At 38.1% G+C, this 27740-nt stretch overlaps 1 protein-coding gene across 10 annotated transcripts in view; it reads right to left on the minus strand.

The window, feature by feature from the left end:
- Positions 1 to 27740, minus strand: part of BNC2 (basonuclin 2) — a 417234-nt gene that overhangs the window by 228047 nt on the left and 161447 nt on the right. For 6 of the 10 annotated variants that reach the window (XM_034663947.1, XM_034663945.1, XM_034663943.1 and 3 more), the window contains one exon: positions 17872 to 17955. The exons of the other annotated variants lie outside the window; for them this stretch is intronic. In XM_034663947.1, the coding sequence (XP_034519838.1) occupies positions 17872 to 17955 (84 nt within the window). The remainder of the gene's footprint in view (positions 1 to 17871; positions 17956 to 27740) is intronic. 10 annotated transcript variants of the gene reach the window in all.

Genomic DNA, 27740 nt, shown 5'->3' on the forward strand with positions numbered 1-27740 from the left:
GGTGGTATTAAAGATATTTAATATGCTCATAAGAAACAAACAACAGCTTAAAAACGCAGGCACAAAAAGGCTACTGACCAATACTCTCAATTATCTGAATACTACAGCGCAACTGACAACACAGTAAACAATATCTGAGCTATCTTGGCAATTCAGTAAAAACGCCTTTCAAGAAACCATAGATCAGGTTTCAATGCTACGACTTGTTGGGTGATTCCAGAGCTAAACATTTCAACACACATCCCGCTGATCTGATCTGTTTTCTCAGTTCAATCGCCATATCTAAACCGCAAGTTTATCTGTTTTGCTCCTGGTATAAAATGTAATCTACACTAATCTATTCAAAGCAAGATTCACACATATTTTTGAAGTGATATATCCTTTTAAAAAAATTCTGACGTTTTGAGGAAGTGCTATCTAGTCCACTTTAATGTAATCAGTATTATTCAATGTGGACACTTTACTTGCTTTACATTTTTTTCTTTTGATAATTTTTTCTGCTTGAGTTTATAGTATTTTAAAATTCACACACAAATTCAAATATTTATGAACTAGTATTAGGTAATATTTTACTCTGAAAAATGTTTAAGTGAACAATGAACATTGTAGGTTTCCTATTTCCATTAAGGAGGTAAATACTAATTTCAGAGAAATATATTTCACATACACACACATACACAAACTAATTTTATGAAATTACTGTCACTAGTTGGTTGTTTATCCAAGAATGGTAATGAGATGTGATGACCTACCTTCTTTAGCCAAGTCCTTCTTGTAATAACATTCATTTATTTAACAGTTAACCAACATTTGGAGCACTGTCTATGTTTATTCAAGGGGTTTTTCCCTTTGCAAATCTAACCGGCCCATACAAGAACAGAATCCATAATCAGGCTCCCGCTGATCCCATGCCCTACTCAACTGAGATAGGCAGTGCAAACAATTGAAGTATTGTTACTGGACAAGATCATCGACAATGTGGTTAATTGAAAATTAATAGTAGGACTCTACTTAGTGCCAAATGTAGTCATTTGAAGTAGTCACCTTCAATAGCCCAAGAAAGAAAGTCGATTCTCAATTATCAAAAAGTAAGGATCATCTGAGCAAATAGTACTTTCGACTTCCTATTGACTTAATTAAATTGAATGAGAGAATTACTCTTTTGATAACATTTTATTTTCTCTAGCATATATCATTTAGATATAATCAAACAAGAAATGTTTTAAAACCAAAACATTTACCAGATTCTTAATTAGAAGTAAAGAAAAGTGCACTTCAAGTTTATACAGAGAGAAAGCCACACAGCATAGTCCTTGAGAACCTAGTATGTGTCAGGCATTATGCTGAACACTGGAACACACAAAGATGGGCACAACTTGGTTCTTGCCCTCAAGAAGAATGTCTTTCAGCTATGCTTGCTGATTTTCCACTCTCTTTGGCACAGAAAAACACCACCTACTCAAGAACTTGACTAAAACTTTATCTTGCGTGTAAATGCTTTCTTGGTTTGCCTGTCCTCTGTTACTCTGTGGCACAAAGATCAGCATTTATCACATTCATTCACTCATCAGCAATTACCAGGTGCCATCCCACTAAGTGCCAGGAATGACAGTTGATGCTGAGACTCTAGAGATGAACAGATAAAACCTATCCCTCAGGAAAATCAAACTGCAACTCTTAACAAGTTAACTTACCTAAACCTACTGCACAAAGCAGAGCTCCCTTGGGAACACCAGCATAGGCATCTTTTTATCAATAGCCCCTGGCATACTATAGGAGCTAAAGATGTTCAGTCAGTACCAGATGAAAAAAATCTTTGAATGGGAAATCAGAAGACCATGTTTTGACCACAATATGTCACTGTGACACTCTGAGCCTCACTTTGTGTCAAACAATGAGGTGGCTGTCTGCCCCATGTAATCTCAGGGTCTACTGGTATATGAGTAAATATTCTGATTTCAAGTGAGAGAGGTAAACATATTTAACAACCTCAGGATATGCTTTAAACAATTTTAAACCCATCTAAGCTATGGTTAGTTCAACGACTAGGCCTAAGCTGAAATCACATCTTGAAACATTATTGTAACCATTATTGTGGAATTTACTTTCTGATTTTGATATATTGAGTTCTTTTCTTGTCTCCCCTTACCCCTAGATGTATAATTTGGGTCTGCTGTATTCTTTCAAACGAAGAATTGGCAGGGTGGTTGCTGTTACTTAGGATAAGTGTATAATCTCTTTGACTTTCTCTTGTTGGGCAAACTGCCCAGTGAGTATCAATTTTTTTTAGAGCTACAAATATGGTTTTAATAGATTCACAGATTTCAAATTATTAGAATTCAGAGCATGTATCTCCCAGGGTGAGCAGATAATTCACAACAATCCATGTAGATGCAAAGGAGATGACAATGGATCAATCTGTATGTGAACAAGTTGACACAGTGGTTTACTGCTCCTCCCATCTCTGTAGCCCACTCCCAACTCCCAACACACACACTTTTCATATGAAGAAAAATACCTCAGTCTATGGGAGTTCAAATAAGTCATAATATCCACTTTAGGGACTGAGGAAGACTTACTGTAAATCAGCCACTCAGAAACCACATTGACATATTTGGGTTAGGATGTAACTATAAGTTGCATAATATGGTACCTATTGATTAGAGCTTGGGATTATAATGGAAAGCAATTGCCATACATTGAAAGTGACCAACCACAAGATAGAAAATTGTTCCTGAAGAGCCCACAAAGGGAATCATTTTCCTTATAATCTAAAACTCCTTATCCTCTAGATGGTATATTCTATCACTCCCTTAAGGCTGCATTTTGCCCTAAAGGTGCTAAGGTATCTTAACCTCAACTCACCTAACTGTTCAACTCCCTGAGACCAAGAGACAGTTCTGCAGAGTAAACTGAATTCTCTATTGAAACAGCCCTGTTCACTCTGAATTGGAGCAAAAGATCAAATCATAAAAATGTCTCACTGGATAACAATTTCCAAAGAGCTGAGGATGTTATAACAGTTATAAATTCATATTAGAATCTGCCTGGGTTTTTTTCCTGTCCCTTTTACCTTTGTAAAATATAATAATTTATTGAGGGAATTATTGTAGGTCAGATACCATGCAATGCATTTCATTTGCAAAGTGTCTCTTTCATCGACCTGTATGAATAGAGAACTTGTTCTTCTCTACCACCCTTAAAGCATCATTCCTGTAAGCAGTATGTATTTCTTTAAAAACAGGAATACCCAGGGAGGAAAGAAATCCTATAACACAGAGAAAGAGCTAAGATCGGTTCACCCACTTGTAAGAAGCAAAAGGTGCTAGAGACTTGAATTGCAGCTTGAGTGGATGGTAGGAAACTTTGATGTTTCCTACCCTCTACATGAGTCATGAGAGTAGTTAACCTTATAATTTTTGGACCATGACTCCAATAAAAATACATAACTACAATAAAAAGAACACATATAATAATTGTGTAACTCAACTGCTTTTGTTAAAAGTTGGTTTCTGAAACAGATTCTTCTGTCATGGAATGCTGAAGACATGTGTAATGCTTCAATTCCACTGGGGACTACTTTTTAGTTTTTCCTTACACTCTTCCCAAATCTTCACTAATCTATCAGATGTCACAGTTTAATAGAAGCACAAACTATACATATTGGGGTTCCTGGGTCCTTTGGAAAAATGTGGTGAGGATTTGGCTCTTCATTTTTGAAGATTTGAAGATCACCCTGTGGCAGGATTCTGCTAAATAACTGTTTTTTAGAAGAATATTAACAGTAGCTAAACAGTTAACAACTTTCCCCCATTCCAAAATCAAGGATATATCTCAATATAATTGAGATAATGCCTCTAAATGTTTTATGCTTTAATATGGATAAAGTAGTGGACCTGTGTCCATGAAAGGGAAATGCATTACACATTCCAGATCACTTCATTCTGACCAATTTTCCATGTGGTATGCTAAAATTATTAAGGAAAATGCCAACAAAGTTGGCATTTCAAATAACAAAGTTAAGGTAAAGGCACTGACTGAACTCGTGTGAGAAGCACACTACAACAAATGAGGGATTCAGGAGAGCAAATACTCCAAAGCACTCTAGGCTTTTAGACCCACATGAAAAACAACACATCAGTCCCTGTGGTAGACTCCATGTCTGCATTACCAAAAACCCTCCCTGTCTCACCTCTTATTCCAGCCACAGCACCTAACTTTCCCCATTTATAGCTAAACAGCATCTGACTGAGTTTGCCTCACATGCATCATGCTTCCTGACAACATGGAAGAGGCACACGCACAGATTAGAAGTGCAGGGAGTTAAGGCTCAAAAGACCAGGATGGTCAACCAAGAATGAGTCAACGGGTAAACATGTCCCCCTTTTATTTTGTGGCAGATGTATTCATGAGGAGTCTCCAAAGGCCCCAGTGAAAATGAGCACCCAATCGGAGTAGTACTGATCACTTTATTTTTTTAATAATAATATTTTTTTATTATATTAGGTTAGTCACCATACAGTACATCCCTAGTAGTACTGATCACTTTAGTAACTCCTTTGTATTGGTTTCCCATGGTCCTTCATTCTTACTCTGGAATCTACCCAAACAAAGTACCTTCATGTAAATTAGTATCTCGTGATCTGTATGCAGGAGGACCTAGGTTAAGTCAGCTCTCCAAAAGATCCTAAAATTATAAATGAAATAATATCAAAGTATAGGAAGAGATAAGACAGTGACATAACTCACAGTAAAAAAGAAAAGATAAATGATAAAAGGAGAGAAACTAGAAAAGCCCTTAGAAGATCTAGAAGGCTGGATCTTCCCATCTGAAGAAGAGGCAGCCCATGGAGGAGCCATACTCAGAAAACCTCTGAAGGGCACAACTTATAACCCTTTATTTTTACTACTAGAGCATCTATTTGACAGACAGCCAGACTATACACCCCAGAGCTCCTCATATGCTCTGGTCATATGCATTGCTCCCAGTTAGAAATAGGACATGCAGCCTCATATTGTTTCTCAAATCTTTGAAACCTACTTCCTATCAGATCTGAGAAGCAGGCTTTCATAACTGAGCAGAGAAGAGCAGTCAGCTCACGGTTAGTCACCTCTTCAACCCAGAAAGCTTCCTGTCCTACCATATGCTTGGCTCCAGTCAGCAGATCCCCTGATTTCAATACCGGTTTGACAAGTAGTGTCCTGCAAGGCTTCCCAGGAAACAGACCCAAACTCCATCAAATACATCTGCATAGTAGAACAGTGATTGAAAATCCAAGTTGCATAATTCAGAACAGAGCCAAGTGTAACAGTGAAAAAGTATCCTTACATGTATTGTGAGGTTGTCTTACGCCATAGTTTCTCTCATTAAGGACATTCTGAACAAATCATTCATAGATGATTGGCCTGAAATCTTTTAGTGGTTACTGATTCACAAAACCACAGAAATAATACATATTCTGCTAACAGCCAGAGGTGTTGCTATGGCATCACAGATAATCCCTTTTGAAACAGAGATATCTGTGGCATTCTGTGAAGATGAGACAAAAATCTTTAAAATAATATATCCAAATACCTGATTTGTCAATTTGAAGTGTTTAACATCAACACAGACCAGTAAAGAAGGAAAAAAATCCTGATTGTACAGGGTAAAATGAAATCACAATTAAGACTTCATTATACACATTCGTAACTGCCCTGTGTATAATCCTAAAAGGACACTGTTCTAATAAATCCATTCTCTTGATGAGATTAGGTAGTAACAACACTGATCAGTCATCAAGCTCCATTCATAAAAGTAAATCAAGAGGGAATTACCTGTGACATTTGTTTTTCTGCAAGTCCTTAGTTAAATTATTAGGCACTACTACCAAATTCTGTTAAAGAATAAAAGAATGCCATGAAGTAGTTAAGCAACCTGAGAGCAAAGTCAATAAAATACACACCTTTGATTCAATTTCCCAAAAGCAAAGTTTTCATTTGGGGACATAAAGAAACCAACTTCATGGAGTAAGGGGGATGGGTATGAGGAAAGCAGGCAGAGTAAAAAGAGCAAAAAATGCCAGCAAAAGTCCTGAAGCAAGTACTAACTACTAACACTAACAATTTTCTTTTGCACTAGGATTCTGTTCATTTATTTATTTTTTAAGTGTTTCTGTTTTCTACTTCCTAGCAAACAGGAGAGCTTTCCCTTCACATGGAAGATAATGAATGTTCCTTGCATGTGTGAGACATGGACTTATAGGACTAGGAGTGATAAGCAAAATTCCTTTGCACATCAAAGATTTAAAAAAAAAAAAACTTTGTTTATTCAAGAAATTCCTAATGGCTTCATTTATAAGTAAAACTTTCTCTTTATTTGAAACCCAGTGGCACAGCAGCATATAGCTTGAAGATAGCAGGTAACTCTCATAATGAACTCTGCACAGTTTTGAGAAAATAATATCTGAAGGCAGTTTTTTCTTCTGGGGTCAGCAGATGAGCAGTTCAAAAAGAATAAAGTATCCCAGGGAACAGCACACAACTGGAGGGGGAGGGGAGGAACATTCTTGCTAATTAAAATTTCCAGTTCTGATGGCCCTCAATATACACAAATCCCAGTCAAGAAAGGCCCTGCAGGATCAGGCCTGTACCAAGAAAAAGTATACCATCATCACATTAATTGTATTATTACTTCATAATGCTAACCAGCCAGGTTTATATAGAAGAGATTAAATAACAAGATAATCTTATAAACAATGCTCATTTCATCAGTGTACCAAATAAGTTTGATTTATATCAGTAACTGTTCTTCTAATTAATTTATGAATCCACATGCTTTAATTTACACAGACACCTACACTGGGATAGGGATGGCTATTTTTTGAAAATATTTTGAACTTTAAGATGGGTTTATGTTTAGACTTCCCAATGTTCACCCTTCAAAAATGAAGAGACTGGGGGCGCCTGGGTGGCACAGCGGTTAGGCGTCTGCCTTCGGCTCAGGGCGTGATCCCGGCGTTATGGGATCGAGCCACGTCAGGCTCCTCTGCTATGAGCCTGCTTCTTCCTCTCCCACTCCCCCCTGCTTGTGTTCCCTCTCTCGCTGGCTGTCTCTATCTCTGTCGAATAAATAAACAAAATCTTCAAAAAAAAAAAAAATGAAGAGACTGTTAAAATACCTTGCATTAAAATAGAAGCATGCAGAAAGAAAACACTTTATCAAACTCAATGCCTATCTCTCCCTGCCAACATTTATATGTTTAATTTTAGTCTAGGTTTACTCAAACTTAAAGCCAGATCTGTCTATTCCAAAGTTGTGAATTTACCTTTTTTTTTTAACCAATATTTCCCTCAAAGCCTTTTGGATATAGAACTTCATCTTGTTATAGCATCAATCTTAAGTTTCTATATTTGTTTTCACGCAGTTTCTAGTGATTTAAAGGAGAAAAAAAAGGCTGCTAGCTTAAAAAAATAATCATTTCTACTAACATCAGGGACTTGGATAAATTTTTTTCAAGTACACTCCAGGATGTTAGTTTACAAAAGCAAGTACCAGCAGTCAACAGATAGAAATGAGAAAATTCCAGAAATGGAGGAAAATTCAACCAGAAAGATAAAAACGGTATGTCTGAATCCAGACCCACTTACAACAAGCTATCAGTGATGTCATGGCAATGCCAGCATTCTTTGAAAGCCCCTAAAAATAACAATGTAGAAGGGTTATCTTGCTGTCAGAATTATTCCAGTTTACTCAATTTTACACCATCCATGGATGCCTTCAGTGTGGGGATGAGGATGTCTATTTATGCACTTAATTGGGCAAGCAAAAAGGTTTTTACTTGTCTTTGATATAAAACTTTTATTTACGTATTTGATCAATGTTTATTTGTAGGATGTTAATGTAATAACAGATGTCAGCTACATTATCTGTTTTTGATTATACACTCCTAGAGGGCAGAAACATTGTCTGTTCAGCTCACTTTTTATAGGATGCAAACACAGTACCATACTCAAAAAGGCACTTAAAGATGGTTTTTATAAAAACGATAAATTCAAGGGGACTTGGTCTGCCTCTGTGCTCCATGAAACTCCATTGGCAAGTACTGAACATTAAAAAGTAACACTTATCCTCTTGGGTAATCTCATTCTTCAGATGTCTGTAATGGTGTTTCTCTTCTTGAAACAGGGATTATTGAGATGGAACTATTTCCACCTCTCAATGTTCAAGAGCTAGCTTTTGTCAAAAACCTAAATTCTATAATGAACTCACACTAGAAAATAAAAGAAAAAGAGCCAGACCCAAACCTCCCATTTCTTAGCATCAAGTTAGCACACTTAACTGCATCAGGCAAAAGGACGTGCTGTCTTCATGAGGGAACTTGCTAACACTATTACTGTGGTGCCTAAAAATGTAGTGTCCTGGTATTCTTAATGCTCAAATTATCTAGAACAAGGGGCACAGTGAGTCAAGTAATTTTCTGTGATAAGAAAAGAACTTAGAACCCTGCCATATAATGCTCTACTCTAAAGGAATAAAAAGCAGTAAACATTATCTTCAAGGCTCTGACATATCAGAAATGGAGAATATTTCTGCTAACTATGTAATTTGGGGTAAGTTTTTTAAAATTTCTGGACGTCGGTTTCCAAATCTGTAAAATGAAGACATTAGATTATATAAATAATTCAGATAATTCCCAGGTTTAAACTATGAAATCAAATGAAAAAAATACTGAGTCCTAAAGAATCTCACACACAGAGATTCCATTATCTACCCTAACAGAAGGATTTTCCTTTTTTTTTTTTTGCAGGTGGAAGAAGGTAGATTATGTGTTTTCAGTGTAAGTCCTCATTTACACAATGCTACTCATTATGACTAACTCAAAACATTCAAACAGAATATCACAAGCCATTATTATAAATATAAAAAATACGGATTTATATTTATAATGAGATATACTTTGCATGTATATACAAAATCCATATACACGCACACATTCCGACACAAACATAAAATTCTCTCTATTCAAGCCAAGGATTAAAATACTTCCTGTTTTTTATATCTTTATCTTTTCTTCCTCCTTCTATGAAGCATCTACGAAGCTGTTATGACTTAGGAACTTACATAAAGTAAAAATAAGCACCTTACTCAACGTTTCTTGTATTCATACTGACAGTTCCCAACATGAACTTATATTAAGCTGGTTATCTGAAATCTAGATAACATTTCCTCATACAGTGGTTTTGAGAGAGAATACAGAATGTAGGTAAATTCTCAGGCCATTCAACCAAGATTTATTTAATCTATAATGTACCTGATATATAGAACTCAAGATACAGAATCCACGAACTGAATGATACTTAAACAGAGAGTAATAGTAACAACAGCAGTAGAAAAATTTAAAAAGGTCCTGAAAATATGTAGGGGCATCCAGACCACACTCCACCAAAATTAAAAAAGGGAGGAAGGAACTTAAGTTCATGAAACTGCTTTTTATCTATTAAGTATTTACTAAGACTCTTGCAAAAGAAAACTTCCAGCAACTACTGAGCATACTATCATTTTCTTACTTGTTTTGAGAAATAAATAAATGCATGACAAATGCAGTGATTTCTTCCAAATAAAGAAAGAAAAGCATAGGTATTTTGTTCCAAACTCCCTATGTTCACCTTAGATGCCTTATTCTTATGGAAAAATTATAAAACTTTATTTAAAAGTGAATATAATTTAAATGGTTGTGGTATGTGAAATTTTCGGGAAAGAAAAATCTTCCTTATTTTTATCTGCGTAGCCAACATTAGCTAGTAAAATACATTTACATCATAACAATAACACATTCACTACTTGCTTTGTGCTAGACACAGTGCGTTATGCACACACAGAACCCTTCCGCCCTTCCAACAATGCCAAGAAAATAGATCTGAAGAACTCAAATCTTCCTGTTCTTTTTCATCAATTAAATGAAATCCAAAGATCAAAACACACAGAAGCAATCTCCTAAATACTGTTTGCTCTATTAGATGTCAGGAAATTCAAGTACTTTGATTTGAATGTCGTCCTCATGTCAGGGTAAGAAGGAAAATGGGAAGTGGGAGCCACAAATTTCTGGCTTTCATCAATAACAATTCCACTCAAAAGTCCAGGGAAAGGGATGATTTAGTGAGTATTCTGCATTCCTTTAAAAAAAAAAAACAAACTAATCAAGGTCCATTCACATTCCTTAAAAAAAAATCCACCAATGGTCATACAAATTTATGTAACAACGCAACCAAATTTTCTAAGTTCACAATTTAAGTACCTGTGGATATTAATCTTTCAACTACTGGCAGAAACACTAGGACTATAAAGGAAAACAGAATTGCAGTTCACTTTTATGAAAGATAGAATAGGTTGTTAAGAGAAACAAATATAAAAGAATAAAAATTAAAAGAATAATGGAAAGGAAAGAGAAAATGGAGAAGGAAAAAAAGGAGGTACACAACAAGGAAAAGAGAAAGGCAGTGAGGTAAAGAGGGGACTGACGGAGCAAAGTGAGGTAAGACGCTTGTAGTAAAATGACTCTTGTCCAAGGCTTCTTGGAGCTGGACCATCACCTCTATGGTCCAGAGGCATTACCTCTCTGGTGGTTTTTAAAAAATGCTTTCTGTATCTACACAGTCTCATTATATTTTTCAAAATCCTGTGTTTGTTTTTAAATAAAAGTTCAAGTTTGAAAACTTTGCTTATGTGTAAAGAATGACTTTTATTTTAGAAATGTACTTTGGAACGTACACACCATTGCTCAGTTCAGTGTTCAAAACCTCAGAGATGCCCCGACATTCCAAACCTGACAGCCTTTCCTTTGTAAAGAAATGAGGGCTGCCTCTTTCCACAGTACTTGAAAATTACATTTGAAATCAGTGTTCATGATTGTGCAAGGCCTTGAAAATATGTCCATTTGCTTGAGGAACAATCAGTCACCAAAGATAATTGTCCCTATTCTCCAGAAAACAATGTGGATGTGCCAAAAGAGTCAGAAGCTCTCAAAGGAACATCCAAAGTTGGTATCAGAGAAAAACTGTCCCCCTGCCTAGACTATGGATACAGAGGACTCGCACTGAATATTGTACCCAAAGCCAGATCTATAGAAAGGTGAGCTGTGCGTCAATCCAGTTTGGCTTAGCACGCTAAGCACCCCACCTACGCAATCCACCTTGATCCGATGGCTTTCTTCTTTCTTCCCATCCACCTAACCCATCCTGTATTCCAATAAACCCCTGGTCCTTATTCTATCCCTCCATTCCATAAGAATGATTTTATATAAAAATTCATTAAGTAATGTACCACTTTCAATATATTGATCCTACAAAATGTAACTCTGTGAAGTGGTTCAACACGATGTCATCACTACAGAGCAACTTGTTTCATTTACAGTATCTGTTTCACTTCTACTCATGAGCTAATATAATTCAATTTTTTTTTAACTGCACACAGGCTGCTAGACACATGTGCATGGCAAATGGAATCTGAACTTAGCTTAACAGCCTCATTTATTCCTGATGGTTTAAATTATTTCATCACAATTAATGACACCCCCTCAGCTTCCTGTGCAGTGCTGCCAGATGTTCAGAGACCACAAAGCCACTCTCTTCTTTGACGGCTGGTGACAAGTCGTCCTCTGAAGGACGTTCCCTAGGTACACGGGCCGGATGACACCTCCATTGCTTAGCACCTCTCTGCCTCCCAGAATAACCATGTTGAGGAAAAAGCAGGAAGGCATGAGAAACCAGCAAATGCATTAGCAAAGGCAAATTATGTGAAGTGATCTACACTCGGAGGAACTTGGCTCCTGCCACAGGAGTTCCTAACTTTGTTGTTTTATGAAAGAGCTCTTCCTCTCTACCTTCCCAGTCCTGGCATCCACTGAGTGCCCAACATGGCATCAGTCCTCTGGGAATGTCAAAGGACAATAAAAATATAAACTTTTCCACAGGGATCCTTTCTGGTTTTGGTAATTTTGTTTTTGAAGGGTGTTGTTTAAACTTACCATCTTCACTGTGATCATGTTGTTTTTGAGAGCAAACACTCTGAATGGTTTATCATTGTATCTTTTTTTTTTAAAGATTTTATTTATTTATTTATTTAAGAGAGAGAACAAGTCAAGGGTGGGGCAGAGGGAGAAGCAGACTCCCCGCTGAGCAGGGAGCTGGATATGGGGCTCAATCCGGGGACTCCAGGGATCACGACCTGAGCTGAAGGCAGATACCCAACCAGCTGAGTGACCCAGGTGCCCCTTATCATTACATCTTCAGCTATAATTTTCTTCTATTCAACAGACACTTCCAATTGAAACATACAATATTTGGGGAACTTGTAGCAAACAGTTTCACCCCTTTTTCTTTTTTAAACATTATGGAGGTATAACATAATGGATATACAAAAAGTTGCATACATTTCATGTATGTATCTTGATGACTTTGATATACCTATTTTTCTTAGGCTTAGTAGGATTTACTTATTTCACGGGCTGTTGGGTTTTTGCTTTCGTTCTTGTTAGGTTTTGTTTGTTGTCTTATTATTTTTTTTTAAAGAACATACAGAAAAATACACTTCACTCTTTCCGTATTTGATTCTAATGATGACCAAAGCCATTTACTTCTTTTAACAAAAACCAAAATTTTTCTTCAATATGAAACTCAGAAATAGTAATTATCTTCTATTCGTCATTTTAAGTTCACAAAAAAATATAAATTCACATAATCACAGGTAGCTAAGAGTAGCTAACGGGGTAGCAGAAACAGTAAACATACTAACACTGATACTGTAAGAATCCAATACTACAGCTCTAATTTGGAAAACATTTCCATTAACTAGAGAACATGTGGCAGACATTTTATGGATTATTTTTTAAATGTTAAAAAACAAAAAAACCCCGCTGATCTTATTCAGGGAATAAGGGGCTTTTCTCTTTGCCAAAAAGTGTAATAGGAAAACTGAAAGGCCACCTGTGTCAGCCCACCCTATAGTATGAACATAAGCTATAAGAGCATTTTGGAAAATATCTTCAAACTGAGATGAGAAAAAAAAATCAATATCAATACAGATTTCAAGCAGATGCAAAAGGCTTCTGTGCACGTTCGTGATTATGTGTGTGGCCTACACAGGCTAATTTCAGAGGCCTCCAAAACTCAGTGTACTTTCTCTTTTATAAACTATTTGGGATTAAAACTAGGAGCTCATCCATATCAACTTTGACAATGGACACAAATACAGGGTAAGCTAATCAAGCCAAACAAGTTGAATTTTCCCCTTCATAGAAGGCTCTTTTAATCTTAAATGCCTACTGAATTTTACAGACATGCTACACTTATATTTTGACAGTTGTTTATTAAAATTGCTTTCCTAGGAAGTTCTATGAAACCAACAGTCTAGTTTGTATCAGAACTGAGGCAATCAGAAGTTGAGATGATGGCATACTTGCAGCAAGCAGACAACAATAGGAAACTCTTAGCACTCCCAGAGTTGCATCAAATTTTCCATGGACCGAAACTAAAATGAAATAGTTCAATTACTAAGAGGTAGATAAGTAAAATAAACAACTAATTTCATACAGTGAAGTTGGGAGAGAGTCATATGGACCTCATTCTGTTGTCTCCAAACACTGTATCGGAGGGGAAAAAGGAGCTGAATAAACTTTAAACTCTCATGTAGGGATGTATTGCTTGTGTGTCCCTGGCAGATGTGGAAAGGAGATGAAATGGGCAAGGGAGAATCAAATATCCCATCGCTGCAGGTTTGCTGAGGGAAAAGAGCACTGCAAAGATCTCACATCTGGCAATCATTTGTCAATAGCTGGAAAGAGAACGGCAGGAAACTTTCTGGCTCTTGGAGAAGATGAAAAGACAAAAACCATGTGTCACACACACACACACACACACACACACACACACACACATTCTGCAATGGTACAATGACTACTACACTTATTCTCCACCCCTCCTCCCCCCAACTAAATTTAATGATCTTCAGATATACTCTACTCCGTGGTCAAAAACATGCAGTCACTTGACTTGTTAAAGCTGCAGTGTATGTACATTTTTCAAATAAACCCCAGGGCTGATGTTAGAAAATCAAAATCAGTCAAGCATAGACCGCCTGGTACTTTGGGCAGGAATCCTTGTGGTTTAGTCAATAAACAGAATCTGAATGAAAGACACCACAGTAACTAGACAGTAACGTTTTGAACAGTTCTTAACCTGAGGGGGGCTGGGGAAGGCGGGTGCACTAGTGACCATGGGCATAAGGCTACCAGGCCACTTAGATGGTTTGTTCTACCTGCAACATGACTGTTTAGCACACGGTCATCTGCTGTTTCTCTCCCTCTCTCTCTCTCTTACACACACACACACACACATAGTGAACTTGTATGTGAGGAATGTTGTGAATGAATTTGGAGAGGAAACAGTTTGTTGTTGTTTTTTAAATAATTATACCTGTTTAATAGGGTGGGAAGGGGAAACCTCAAAATCTTTTTGGTCCATACTGGTGATAATAATACAGAAAATTTGCTGGCTTCATTATGAGTTCATAAAAATGACCAGCTTTGCCCTAGCAGGTTTATTATGCAATAAAAAGTTTTCAAGACAACCCACACAAAATTAATTAACTTCTCCAAAATCATAGGAATTTAAATCTGGTCATGGTGATCGATAGACTTCAAAAAACAGCTTTCAGTTCACTCTTACGCTGCATTTAACTAGCAGCAGCCGCCAAGCTCATCCCTGTGATTCCATAAGTGAATGCTGCAGGTTGTTTAATAACCTGGCAAATTCACAGTAGCTTGTCAAATTATTACAGGAACAGTGTCATCACTAAACAAGCCTGATCACGGTTAATTACAATGCAGACTAGAGAGCAGCCACAATTGTTCATTAATTACAGGAAGCACCTCATTTAAATTTTATGGAAATTTACACTTGCACCCCGGTATGTCTGGGAAAAAAAAAAGTGATGCTTCACGCATTCACAGAAGAAAGGAGTCTGTGGTTTATGAAACATCACAGTAAATTGTGTCTAATCTGGTACTGAAATATTGGTTCATTATTTACTCTAATTTTCTAAGCACTTTAGTGGTGAAAAATATCAAGTCAACCCCACATCTTGAATTCCCAACCAAGAAAGGAACTGTGTTTGGTTAGCTGTAACAACTTAATAGAGGATAAGGCACAGTTAGACTCAAAAAGTAACTTTTCTCTGATTGAAAATATAATATTTAACAGCAATTAAGAGAAGTCTAAACTTGAATAACCACTTCCTAGAAAATAATTAAATAAGAGCACAATTTTTTGCTAATATACAATCAGTTAACCTCCCAAGCTAAAGAAAGCACACAGTTTCATACCCACTTCAAAAACTACTGAGGAAAATCAACAAAATTAGACAATGAATCAAAGTCTTGATTTCCAGCTACTTTTCTAAATCAAGCATATTAACACAAAAGGCCAGCAGACACCTTTGCAAAAGTCAAGACACAGACATCAGGATAACAGTCATTCAAAACCAAAGATATGTTCATGAAAGGGTGTCAGGGATCTTGGGATTACTAAGCAATAAAGTTGCTAAGCCATCTGAAATTTTAGAGATAGAAAAAAAGGGTGAAAAGAAAAGGGGTAAGAACAGAAAGGGACTCTACCAGTCATGAGAAATTATGTCAGCTAAAATTGAAAAGTAAATCAGATATGGGCGCTGCGTGTCTAAATGAAAGTCCTTCATTGGAAAGGATATAAACAAACTATTGCTCCTAAATCAAGGTGTACAAGAGGTTTTCTTAGAATTAAGAGGCCAAAACAGCAAATCCTCTGGTGGTTATAATGCCTGGCCCTGGGGGACAGCCTGAGATCCAAACAGGGAAAATAGATGCCTCTGGCAAGTCCTATGGTGAATTCCCTGGAGTGCAGAATTAGACTGAAAACTAAGAAATGGCACATTTCTTAGGGGGGAAAAAAAAAGATCAGAATACATGCCATAGCAAGAATGAAAGGACTCTAAGCTAAAAACTACTCCTGAAATTGTTACCTGGTGAAGAACATATTAAGTGTCAGGTTTTTTTTATGACTGACATAATATGGGTATGTACCAGATATCATTAAAATGTATGGAAGCCATATTTAGAAAGGAAGAGGAAAAAGAGAAGGAAATGTTCAAATGGGTCCCAGTTAATGCACCAATTCACCACACTTGACTCTTTGAACAGATTCAACCTTTCCCCTCGGTCTGCCAACATGGTGTTGCAAGAGGAGGAGTCCAATAAAATGAGACTCATTTCTTTGCCCCGGGGCTCGGTCTTCTTTGCAAGGACCGTGATGAATTGTCAACTCTACAAATGTTTACCTACAACCAGGGTTTCACTTAAACTAGTAAATATACATCTTCTCTCTTGGTATGTTAAAATAATATGCTCCGTTGGTCTCTTTCAGGTTTATTTCACACAGCCACATCTGCAAAACCCATTGCTCTTTGCTTCATAACTCAAGGTTCACAAACAGATTATCCAACAACCACCCATGACAGACCATTCCAGGTGATGTGTTTGAAGAACATCACTCGTCCTACCCAAAGAGGTCAAGGATCAGACCACTCTCCATGAAAAGTCTTCCATCATTCTGCATTTATGTGTCACACACAAGCTGTTCGCTTTCTAAAACTGGGAAATACATGATCATGTCTCATATGTGTCACACCTGCTTTTCTGTTGTACCATAGCCATACACCACCCAGACAGTACCAGCTTGTGGCACAGCAGAGCTCAGGTGGTCTTCCCTAGGCCAAGAGCAGGTGTGCAGGAGATGGTACACTCTTCAGTACCATAAAAACTGAAACCTTCTCCTACCACCACTTCCACCTTCACTCCAACTGTGAAGAAGTCAATTTTTAAAACTATTCTCCTTTCTCATGCGGGGTGTCTAAATCAGTAAAAATGCTTTAAAACCAAGCTCACCAGGCTCAACCCATAAGTCTGAAAATTTAGAAAATGATGCCAAATGCAGGTCCTAAAAAAAATAGTATGTGTTTGCTCATGCTAGGGGATGCCATCCATGTTACAACTTCAGCTAGTATCTTTGCACTAGTAGCACACACGTGCCTTAAATATTAAAGGACACATAAAGTAGAGGTATGTCTTTGACCAAGGCATCATATTTTTTATCTGTGATATACCGAACTACTTCTAATGCCCCAAGACCATGTAACATAACTGAATTCCAAGTAAATACTTTCACTTGGCTAATGAACCTGATATTGTATCACAGGACATATTTCCCCTGAAAAGGGAAGATACTTATCATTAAATCATACTTTTCTAGTATGTGCCCAATGGCTTCTGTTCTCCTGAGCTGACAGACCATCATGCAGGAAGCATGACTTGTTCACCATGTGCCTCTAGTGTCTAGCACAGTATGGAGCACATGATCATAAGGCTTTTAAAATAAAAGATAAGAGCTAGTCTTTATTGAGTGCCTGTTACGTGCCAGGCCCTATGCTAACATTTACTCCTCATAATCACCTTAGGTGGCAAGTCTCCATTTTATAGATGGGAAAGCTAAAGCTCGGTTTGGTTGAGTGACTCTGCCAAAAGTCTCACAGTAACTTGTGTCAACCTAGGCAGCCAGCCTTCAGAAACCATGTTCTTATCCACTGCAGTATATACCGTTTCTTGAATGAGTAAATGAATTATCTCCAATTACAAACAATTTAGCCTAAAAAGGACTTTTTGTGGCACACATGCTACCCTTGTTCTTCCTCTACACCTGTCTCAACAGTTGCCCATCTCCTGGTGACACGGATAGATCTGTATGGCCTTCAGGGACCACTGTTTATCACACCACCCCCAACTAATAAAGCAATAAGGCTCCAACCTGGACTTCCAGCCTCTGGTCTGGCTCCTCCAGGTTTGGGCAAAAGTCTGCACCCAGCACTCTGCCAGCACATGCCACTGGAACCTGGGGGAATATGGCCAAGTTAGATGCTGGGTGTGGAGGCTGCTGAGAACTACACACAAACACATTTGACCCAGACAGAAGCAGGGACATTCCAACTGCAGGTATGAAACAGGCCATCATGGCTTCATTGGTTTTTGACACTTAGTAGGTCAAATATATTATAAATATCATGTAACCACGTTATTAACCACCAGAAGGCAGATTCTAAGAAGACAAGATCCATAAAATTTTTATTCCCCCTTTGTATCCACAGCATGTAGCACAAAGTTGGCATTTACTAAGTATCTCTGGATGGAAGGAAGAGAGAAGGTTATAAAGTAGAGCAGAAAAGAAACATAGGACCTCTGCTTGACACTGGTGACGTTTTTCCCTCTTTTAATTTTCTTATGTGAGAATGAAGAATACTGTATTCTCTAATGCCTAAAATTTCTGTTTAAATTTATTTTTCCTAATCATGGTATAGGTTAGCATAGATAGACTTTATCAATATTTATTATTTATTCACTATCTCTAAATTTTAATAAGCTTATTTTATGTCTGTTCCCGTAATAAAAATGGTAACAAAATAGCTATAATTTAGAGTGTTTCTCTATATCTAAAATTCTATACTGAAAGCCACTAAAGATTCCCTTTCAAAACTATCTTAATTAGTCGATCTCCTCCCAAAATATTGCCTACTGTCACCTGCTTACTTCATTTTAGGTTTTTTTGAGATAAAGACAAAAGGAGTTAGATTCCATCTAAACCTGTCTTCCACTTTTTCTCTGAATCACTACTCAGTATTTCCAAACACATACTATCTTTGTTAATCATACAACTATCTCTATCATAATCTCAATCCATCAATCAGCTTCATCCCACTTGTCTTCTTTCCCTATTAAGGCCCACCTTTGTTGTTGTGTTCTGTGCTTTAACTCAGCTTAGGATCATCTGTGCCAGTCAATTTTCTTTGGTCAGAGATCAGTTTTCAGCCAAATGTGCTGCCTTAGAAGATATTTCCCTTTCTTTCGACCCACAATCAGTTCACTTCTCTAAAGTTTTCAATAAAGTCCACTTTGCAAGTTTACCAGTGATTATTACTAATATTTAAAAAAAGCACTCAATTCTTTAGACATTCTTGAGACCAACTCTCCTTTTTAAGTCTTGCATTCTTTCTTCTTGTCAATGTCTATAAGGTGACATGGCCAGATTATCATCTGTCTTTGAACTTAACCTACAAATTTCACAGTGGGGCCCAAGAGGGGAAGTAAGAGAGGTCACGTTTACTGAGCACTTGTGATGTGCCAGTCACCATGTGGGCGCATTACACATGGATTAACCTGTTTTTTTGGTTTTTTTAAACCGTCTTACGTAATATGAGCATCTCCCTTTGAAAAATGAAAAACAAAAACAAAAACAAAAAAACCCTGAGGCTTCGAGTAGGTAAATGACTAGCTCAGGGTCCCATGCTAGAAAGCTGCAATGCCCAAACGTAAGAAATGAGAAGACTGAGAACATACTTCAAAGAAGTTAATGAAAAACATGCAAAAGTTGCATTTAGTGGCTTCCATTCTAGAGGGATTTGTTGGTGTTTCATAGGAAAGAAATTACAAAAAAGACGAAGTGGAGAAAGTGTGTTATCAGGACCTACTACTTGCTCTTTGGTCTAGGACAACATAAGCAATGTGAAATTACCCTCTAACTTGAGGAATGAGAAAGAAATGGGGCACGGAGATGAGCAGAGACACCGCATTTGTGTTGTCGCACCCACAGACTGATGCTGATGCCACCCCTCAGCTGACATATGGAGGGCCACTAATGAGTTCTGCAACAGTAATTCTCCCTACGGTGCAATAGAAGAACTGGGAAAAAAATTAATCTTCGAATATTCCACATCAAAACAACCCCCCCATGGCTTCCTATAAAACCTCAATAAATGTGACTACTTAACTGATTAAAGCACATTCCATTAGCCAGAATATATATATTGCAAATCAAGTGTAAATAATACTTTATTTTATGTACACAAAACAAATTCCCACTTACCTTAATATTATTAGACTGTGTCACCAATACTGTTTCTAGTTCCTTTATTCCACACCCCACCCCACAGAATGCATTTTATAAACACTCTCTAGGGGAAAGGAGAAAGTTAAACAACAACAATTACACTCAATTACAACCTCGGACACTTAGAAACACAGTTTCTGAGAGAAAGCAAAAAGGTCTGTGAATAAGTTAGAAGGAAACAGTGCCAGGCTACTAGAATGTTTCAGCTACCCAAATCGCAAAAAGAACTACGCTAGGGACATGAGTTAGCACTCTCCAACTTAGAAATCTAGGGTTTCTGAACAGAAAAAAAAATCCATTAGGATCCAGGTAAATGGACTCCTGTATCTTAAAGAGGAGGAAACTGAGACTTAAAACAAAACTGCACATTTGTACTACTGGGTTCATGAACTAGCAATGTCCTCTCCCACCCCACCCACCACATTTCGTGGCAGTATAAGATCAAGAAAAAAAATTTAAGGGGAAAGCACGCTCTGTTTCCTAATTCATCAAAATGTACCAAGGAAAAAACAAAGGATATAAAAGTTGATAACCTAATTAGTTCTAATTCTGCACACCTAGACAATTAGGCCGTTTGATTTAGAAGGCTCAGTAGTGAGACAGCAAGCTAGAAACGATCAAAAACATGACAGATACAAATGATATAAATTGCCCAGCCCCTTATTATCACTCCAGTTTAAATTAAGATAATAAAATAGGGTATGTATCTCACCACCGTTTTCTCTGGAATATAAAATTTAAATTGATTTGGGGAACTCCAATTTCATCTGCTTTCCTTCCTGCTGGTGTTGGGTGCCTTTTTCAATGCCATACTTTAAAGCAAAGTTCTATACAATGGTTTTCACAAAATGTTTCACTGTGGTTTTTTTTTTTTTTTAATCTCTGAAAAGTAGTAAGACTAGGGAACTTTATTTTTTGTTCTTTTTTGCATCTTAGTATATTCTGCTTTCAAAGTAATAAAAATATTTAAGTTAAAAACAATAAAAAAATACTAAACCAATTCGCTAATATTTCTGAACAGTAAGCCACAGGTTTAATTACGGGATAGTAATTGTCTAGTACTCATCTAAATTTCATTCTGCTATTGCTGTAACAGGAAGTAGGAAGCCTTGAAAGGGGCCCTCTAGAATCCCCAAGGTAAGCAGAAGCTGAGTGCATATCTACTCTCCAGGACATACCTCAAAGGAATCATGGTGTGTGAGAGAGCTATTTACAACTTACTTTGTGTATAATCAGCAGAAACAAAAGATATGACAACAAGCATAAAGGCCTCCCTCTCTTTCCCTCTTTCTCCCCTCTCAGGGGAATTCAGCAAGGGAGGGCCAGTAGGCATTCACTTCAGTGTCAAAAGGGCTTCCAGAAAACACATTTTTTGTGGGGCAGGGAGGAAATATGGCAGGCTTCCTACACACACACACACACACACACACACAAAGTTCTTTGTTTACTGAGATCACACATTAAAAACTGTTAGGGGCCAGACTTCTGAAAAGACGACTGAAAAGGCCCCACAACGGGAGCTACTACTCAGAATAACTGAAACTGAATGCTGTAGAAGGGGTGTGTCAGGAAGGGGACAATGGAAGAAACAAGGAGGCACAGAAATGATAACTTGAGAAGAGAACCATGTTACCAAGAAAAGGGATTACAGAGTCTGGGATGCTTCTTGCAGAGTCAGGGCCCATTTGAAATTTTATTTTATTTTTAAACATTAAACATTCAGGTAGCTGTTTGCCTGATAGACACTATAAAAGTCAGAGCCTAAATAAACAAACTAACTTCCATGTCAGCCCAAGACTCTTCCGTTAGTCTGGCCACAAGCCTAGATAAGTTCTGATGTGCATGTGTTTTGGTGACTTCAGTCTAGAAGTCGCAGGGATGAGGGAAACTATCTGAACCCATGAAAAACTTGGAAAAGAGTAAAGAGACAAAATTTAAGAAGCAGAAAGTGGGGGAGACAGAATCCAAAAAGAGTCCCGTCAGAGGACAGAGGGACGTGGCTGGGTACAAGCTCGGTCACACTCCAAGCCAGAGAATAGCACTGATTATAACCTCAGCCTCATTTCGGTGGTTAGACAATGCCAAGCAGCAAGAGGAAAAATTACTCAGATAACACAAGGAATTCAGGAAGACCATCAAGTGAAATAGATTTGGCAATAAGCTAGTCAGGAGCTCCTGTGAGAAAGAGCAGAGAAAGAAATAAATTAATTACCCAACACTGTAAAGATGAAGATGTACCCTGAACACAGCTACACAATACATGAATACAAAACTGAAAAACAGGAAGATGAACTAAGTTGCTGGATGTGCAGATAACTTACATCTTAATTGTTCAGGCTACAGTTTAACTAAAGACAATATTCCGGGCCTCATCTTTCTCACCCGTGGAACCCCAGGCTAAGACTCAGAAGGGACAAGTATACAGAAGCTGCAGCTCAAGAATCAAAATACTGCTTAACCGTCAAATAGGAACTGGCAAGTCTAAACAGTATTGATTCAGTCTCCGATACAGAACGGCCAGAAATACGCTTATTCTTATAGAGGCCTCAGATGAGGCAGGGCTGCAACAACAGGAACATGGTAATAATGAGAGATATGTTATAGGAGAACTGAGTAGGACAGAGGACAGTCCCCTCTAGAGTCATCCCAGAATAATATACTGCAGGACCAAGATGAGAAAGGAGAGAGCAGAAAAGGGTAAAAGTGATTCTGCTACTCAACAGGTTGACAGACACAGAGGATTACTGCGGAGTGGGCACGCGTCCTCCCAGGAGCCACGTACTGTTTAATTGGGGTTCACTCTCTTTCTGCCTTGGGAGCTGGCCATGGGGGGGGAGGGACAGGGCCCCTAAGCTCTGAGATAGGAGCAACCTCTGCAGGTACGATTACAGGAGATTTTCACAGCCACCAACAACAATAACCTTGTTTTTATGCTGTGAAATGGGGAATAGAAGGTAAAAATCTCTTTCCTGGTGACACCCTACGGAGCCTGATGGACCATGAATAACGCTGAAATTACACAGAATCTTTCTTCCAGAGTTCTCAAAGGGCTTTACACATACTATTTATTAATTCCCATATCAGACAAGTAAGAGGAGAGGAAAACATTTCTATCATACTCTTTTAAACCAGAAAATGGAGGACCATCACTAGTCTTCCCCCACATTTGATAAACTGAATAAAACTGAAATTACGACAAAGTTCCCTCGACTAGCACGCTACTCTTTTACTAGAAAAACCTTCTACCATATGAGTTTGCTTATTTGTCCAATTCTTGTTTTACGTGGGTTTTAGCACTGAAGAAAATGTGAATGAAGTTATTTGTAACTTGCCATGGATGAGCCTTATACTTGAGAAAGAAAAGTACAGAATCTGGTTATTTTCAACCGGTTTACAATCATTCTTGTAATTGATTATTTTGGAAACTGAACACCTCAGATTGTTGCTGATGGGCGTATACACTGCCAAGTCTGACAAGGGACATTTAATGAAATTTCTTTTTTCCCCCCAAGATTTATTTTATTTATTTATTTATTTATTTATTTATTTATTTATTTATTTAAGAGCACGAGTTGGCAGAGAGGCAGAGGGATAAGCAGACTCCCCACTGAGCAGGGAGCAGGGCTCCATCCCAGGACCCTGAGTTCATGACCTGAGCCGAAGTCAGACGCCTAACCAACTGAGCCACCCAAGTGTCCCTAAAATTTCAAATATGCTTACATACACCCAGGTTAAATTTCTTTCTGTCATCAAAGCTCAACTCCAACTATCCCAAAGACAGGTAATATGAAAAATTCCACTGGCTTGGCGTTAGATCTCTGTTTTAACCCCAAAGGCAGTACCTTGTAAAGATGATCAGTAAAGTACCAATTTAGAGTCTTGTTTCCTGCATCCATAAAATGGGAATAATTATATTTTTACTGTGTAAGTTTGGCTAGGTTGAAGGAGATGACACAGATAAAGCACCTAACTAAGCATACAGTAAGAACACAGTGTAGGTAAATGATACTTCCCCAGGTATCACCCCACCCCCCTCCCAGCACACACTCCCATGAGAGCTGAGAAGTTTGAGACAGAAAAGGAAGGGATTTGGGGGAGGTAAAGTAAGCCTCAAGAAACAAAGGAATAATACGAGCAATTAGGGAAACTAAAAAATAACATCTGTTCAATTAGTCTCAATTAGGGGCCAGGTCAATCAACTTTCAGAAGGCTTCCTAGATGCTGTGTTGACAGAGACTTTTATAAAGACCTGTAAAAGTTCTGAGAGGCTGACCGTTACCATCTTCATGGGGGGAAGGAATGAGAAATGGCACAATGCACATTCTGCCACTCCTGCCCCAACCAAGCCCTTCACAATTAAAACATAAGGCAATTTTTTGAGTTTTCTTTCATGCTAGTGGCTTGACCTGTGATTTAAAAATAAGGAGCTTTCCAGGGAACACAGGTGAATAAAATCTGAAGAACCTCTACCCTTTTGGGGCTAAAAAACAAAACAAAACTGAACAGCAACCTGATAGACAAACCAACAGTCTAGGTCAGTGGCGCAAAGCGTACTCCTCAGCCAAGGCTCATTATTAGCATCACCTGGGAACATGTCTGAAATGCCCTTGGGACTGAAGACCCAAGACCCACTGTGACAAAACCAGGGGTGGAGCCCAGCCCTTTGCTTATGCAAGCCTGCCAGGTATGCTGAGCAGCATTAAGGCTGGAGAATCACTAGCATAAATAAACGAGAAAATCAAAAAAGAACTGAGAAGGCAAAAGCTCTCTAGATCTAGTTAACTTAGATTTAGAAAATATATGCCTCCTGAAAAAAAAGGGGGGGGGTGAAGGAAGAAGAACGCAGCACACACAGCATAAATTCCAGGATGTCCCAAAATCTTACTCTGAAGAAGAGATGGAAAGTCAGAAAAGGAGACTCTTAAGAGGGGAAGCCAAAATAAGCAAGCCACTTGAGCAGTGGTCTGTCCAACTCCACAGATGCTGCAAACATCAGAAGAAAATGATTTGGGGATAGACATTAACTTCGGCGTTTAAACTAAAAGCACTTTAAAATGATCCAGGTACCCTCGAACTCAGACACCGGCTTTGTTCCCCTCAGCTTCCCTCCCTGGTTCCCCACCACGATCAAGAATCAGGATAAATGTAACTATCTCTAAAGAGAGGAAAGAGGCTATTTCGAATAATGATCATCAAGCTACTGAATTTTTTTTTTTGAGGGGGTGGCTTTTTTTTTTTTTTTTTTTTTAGAAAGGACTTCACTTTTGAAGAAAATAAGTGCATTTTACTTGATCTTACTTCATCAGAGACACAAAATGGGAAAAATCCAAAGGGTTTCTTTTCTTCCTAACTTCAACAATACGTAAGAGAAAAATGTATGTGAGAAAGCAGAAAAGGGAGTTTGGGGATGACATAAGATAGAAGGATGTGTTATGTGCCAGAGAGTGAGAAAACAAATATTACTCCCCAAAAACTCAATGTCTCAAGTTACCCAGTAAATCACCTACCTTAAACCTATTATGGTTAAACATAACAACAAGAACAACAAAAGTTTTAGTAGCCATACATGGTTTGTTTAAGAGACAAAATACAAAGAGCACTTAAACTAGATTTAATGCACAGTGGTTGTCTAAAGATACAGGTTCCTCTGGACTAGCCCCTTACCCCATTTGACAGGACTTAGACTCACTATGAAGAGTGAGGCTGAAGGAGGCCACAAATTGTAGCAACAGACCAGAGGAATTCCAACTGCTGTAAACAGGAGAGCCAGGGGAGCCTTTACTGTGCTGCCAGAGTGCATAATGTAGCCTGCCGAAGATCAATGAATCAACGTGGTTTTCTTTGCATGCAAAGTTTGAACACAGGTAACGAGAAGAAAGGAAATGGGAAGGCAGATTGAAGCTTGCTGTTCCATTCAGTAAAAACTTTCCCAACTCAAAAGCAACTCATACTGTGTATTACACAATACCCCTCCAAGCCTGCTAAGGATCCCAGGCTAAAAAGAGAAAATGTACAACAACAACATACAAAGTTGATTTCTACGGAATGCCCACCCTCCCACTAACCACAGCCCTACCCCATCCCAAGTACACTGATCCTAACTGGGGTGAGGTCTAGGGGAGATGAAACACTGCAGTATTCTGTACCAGACAGGTGAAAAGTGAATATAAATGCCTCCTACCAGGGGCATCTCTTTGTTACTGTGGGTCTCAGGAAGTGGTGAGAAGAGAAAGTAAAAGGGAGTTTCTTATATCTTCCTTGGGGAATCTTACAAAGTATTTTTTCAAACATATTTTACTCCTAAAATCTAGTGGCTTTAGAGGCTAAAAAAAGCAGCTTAGTAGACAACAGAATGATTTATAAATGATAAAACACATGATCTTTTTTGTTTTTGGTGTTAGTAGCCTCACATGAAGATAGAGCTACTTATGTTATCTAAACTTAGCTAATGATAAGTAATGCTATAAAACACCATTTTCTCTCTACAGGTCTCCTTTTGGTGATGTGATGTTCTTCCTAGGCTCTTCCCAGGTTTCACGGACCACCCATATGAGAACAGTGCTTCCAAATCTCTCCCTATTCCTTACCTCTCATGTGAATTTTAGTCCTGCAACTTTCAAGCTCCCATTAGAGCTAAACAAGTAAAGCAAACAGGTTCATTGCAATCCTATCCCTACTATAGCACTCCCCTGACTTTGCTGTCTTTTGCAATGTTATCACCATAATCCCAATTACAAAGTCTCAGAACCACAGATCCTGATTAAAAGCCTTCTCCTTATTTCCCAAACCCAGTAAATGGGTTTACTGAAAGCCTATCCATTCTTCCCTTCAAAACTCTTCAGCTGCCTTCTCCTCACCAAAGATTTCTCCTTCCAGATCATTTCTAACAAGTGCATGCTCAGACCTTTGCCATAACCCTTAAGTGATAATACCACCTTTATCATTTCACACTCACCAACCAGTGCCATATATCACCACTCCAACTGTCAAACATATTCTCCTAGATGATGTTTAGAGCTCCCCACAAATTACCAATTAAAGTTCCTTCCGGGCCCTCTGCAACCTAGTTCTCTACCCTGCTTTCCAGCTTTATCGTTTCCTCCTCCTTCATGACAAATACTTAATAGACAGTCTAATTAGACTATTGGATGTCTGTTGCATACTGATTTGGGCTTTCCTAGTTTGACATAGTTTGCATGCTGCTCTTTTTAGAATACCTTCTCCTGCATTATACTTTTGAAAATATTTCTACTTCCCAATACCACTTCTACAAAGTTTTCTGATACCCCCAGGCAGAAGTGATCTCCTCCTCAGTGTTCTACCATCTTTAGGGATCTCAGCACTACACACCTTTGGACTGTAAATACATGTTTTTCTTTCCTTAAGGGCAGAAACTTACTTCTCTTTGTATTCCCCTATAGCTCCCACCACACTGCTTTATACACACAGCAGATAGTCAACAAATACATGCAAAATAAATAATAAATAAATCTCTTAAAATTCATAGTGGCACCAGTAAGCCAATGCTACAAATAGAGCGATTTTAACTGTACCTTTATTCCACCAGATCCTCAACAAACACCCTTAAGGCAGTTAAGGGCCAATAATTCCTATTTTATAGAAATTCGAGATGCAAGGAGGTTACTATTTATGCACAGAGCATTCTTCTGAGTATAATTTAGCCTGTAAAGGTTCAGTAACTAATTCAATGTCACCCTGTTGATTTGTGGTACGTT

The sequence above is a fragment of the Ailuropoda melanoleuca genome, chromosome 7 (assembly GCF_002007445.2).
Source record: "Ailuropoda melanoleuca isolate Jingjing chromosome 7, ASM200744v2, whole genome shotgun sequence".
Classification (NCBI taxonomy): domain Eukaryota; kingdom Metazoa; phylum Chordata; class Mammalia; order Carnivora; family Ursidae; genus Ailuropoda; species Ailuropoda melanoleuca.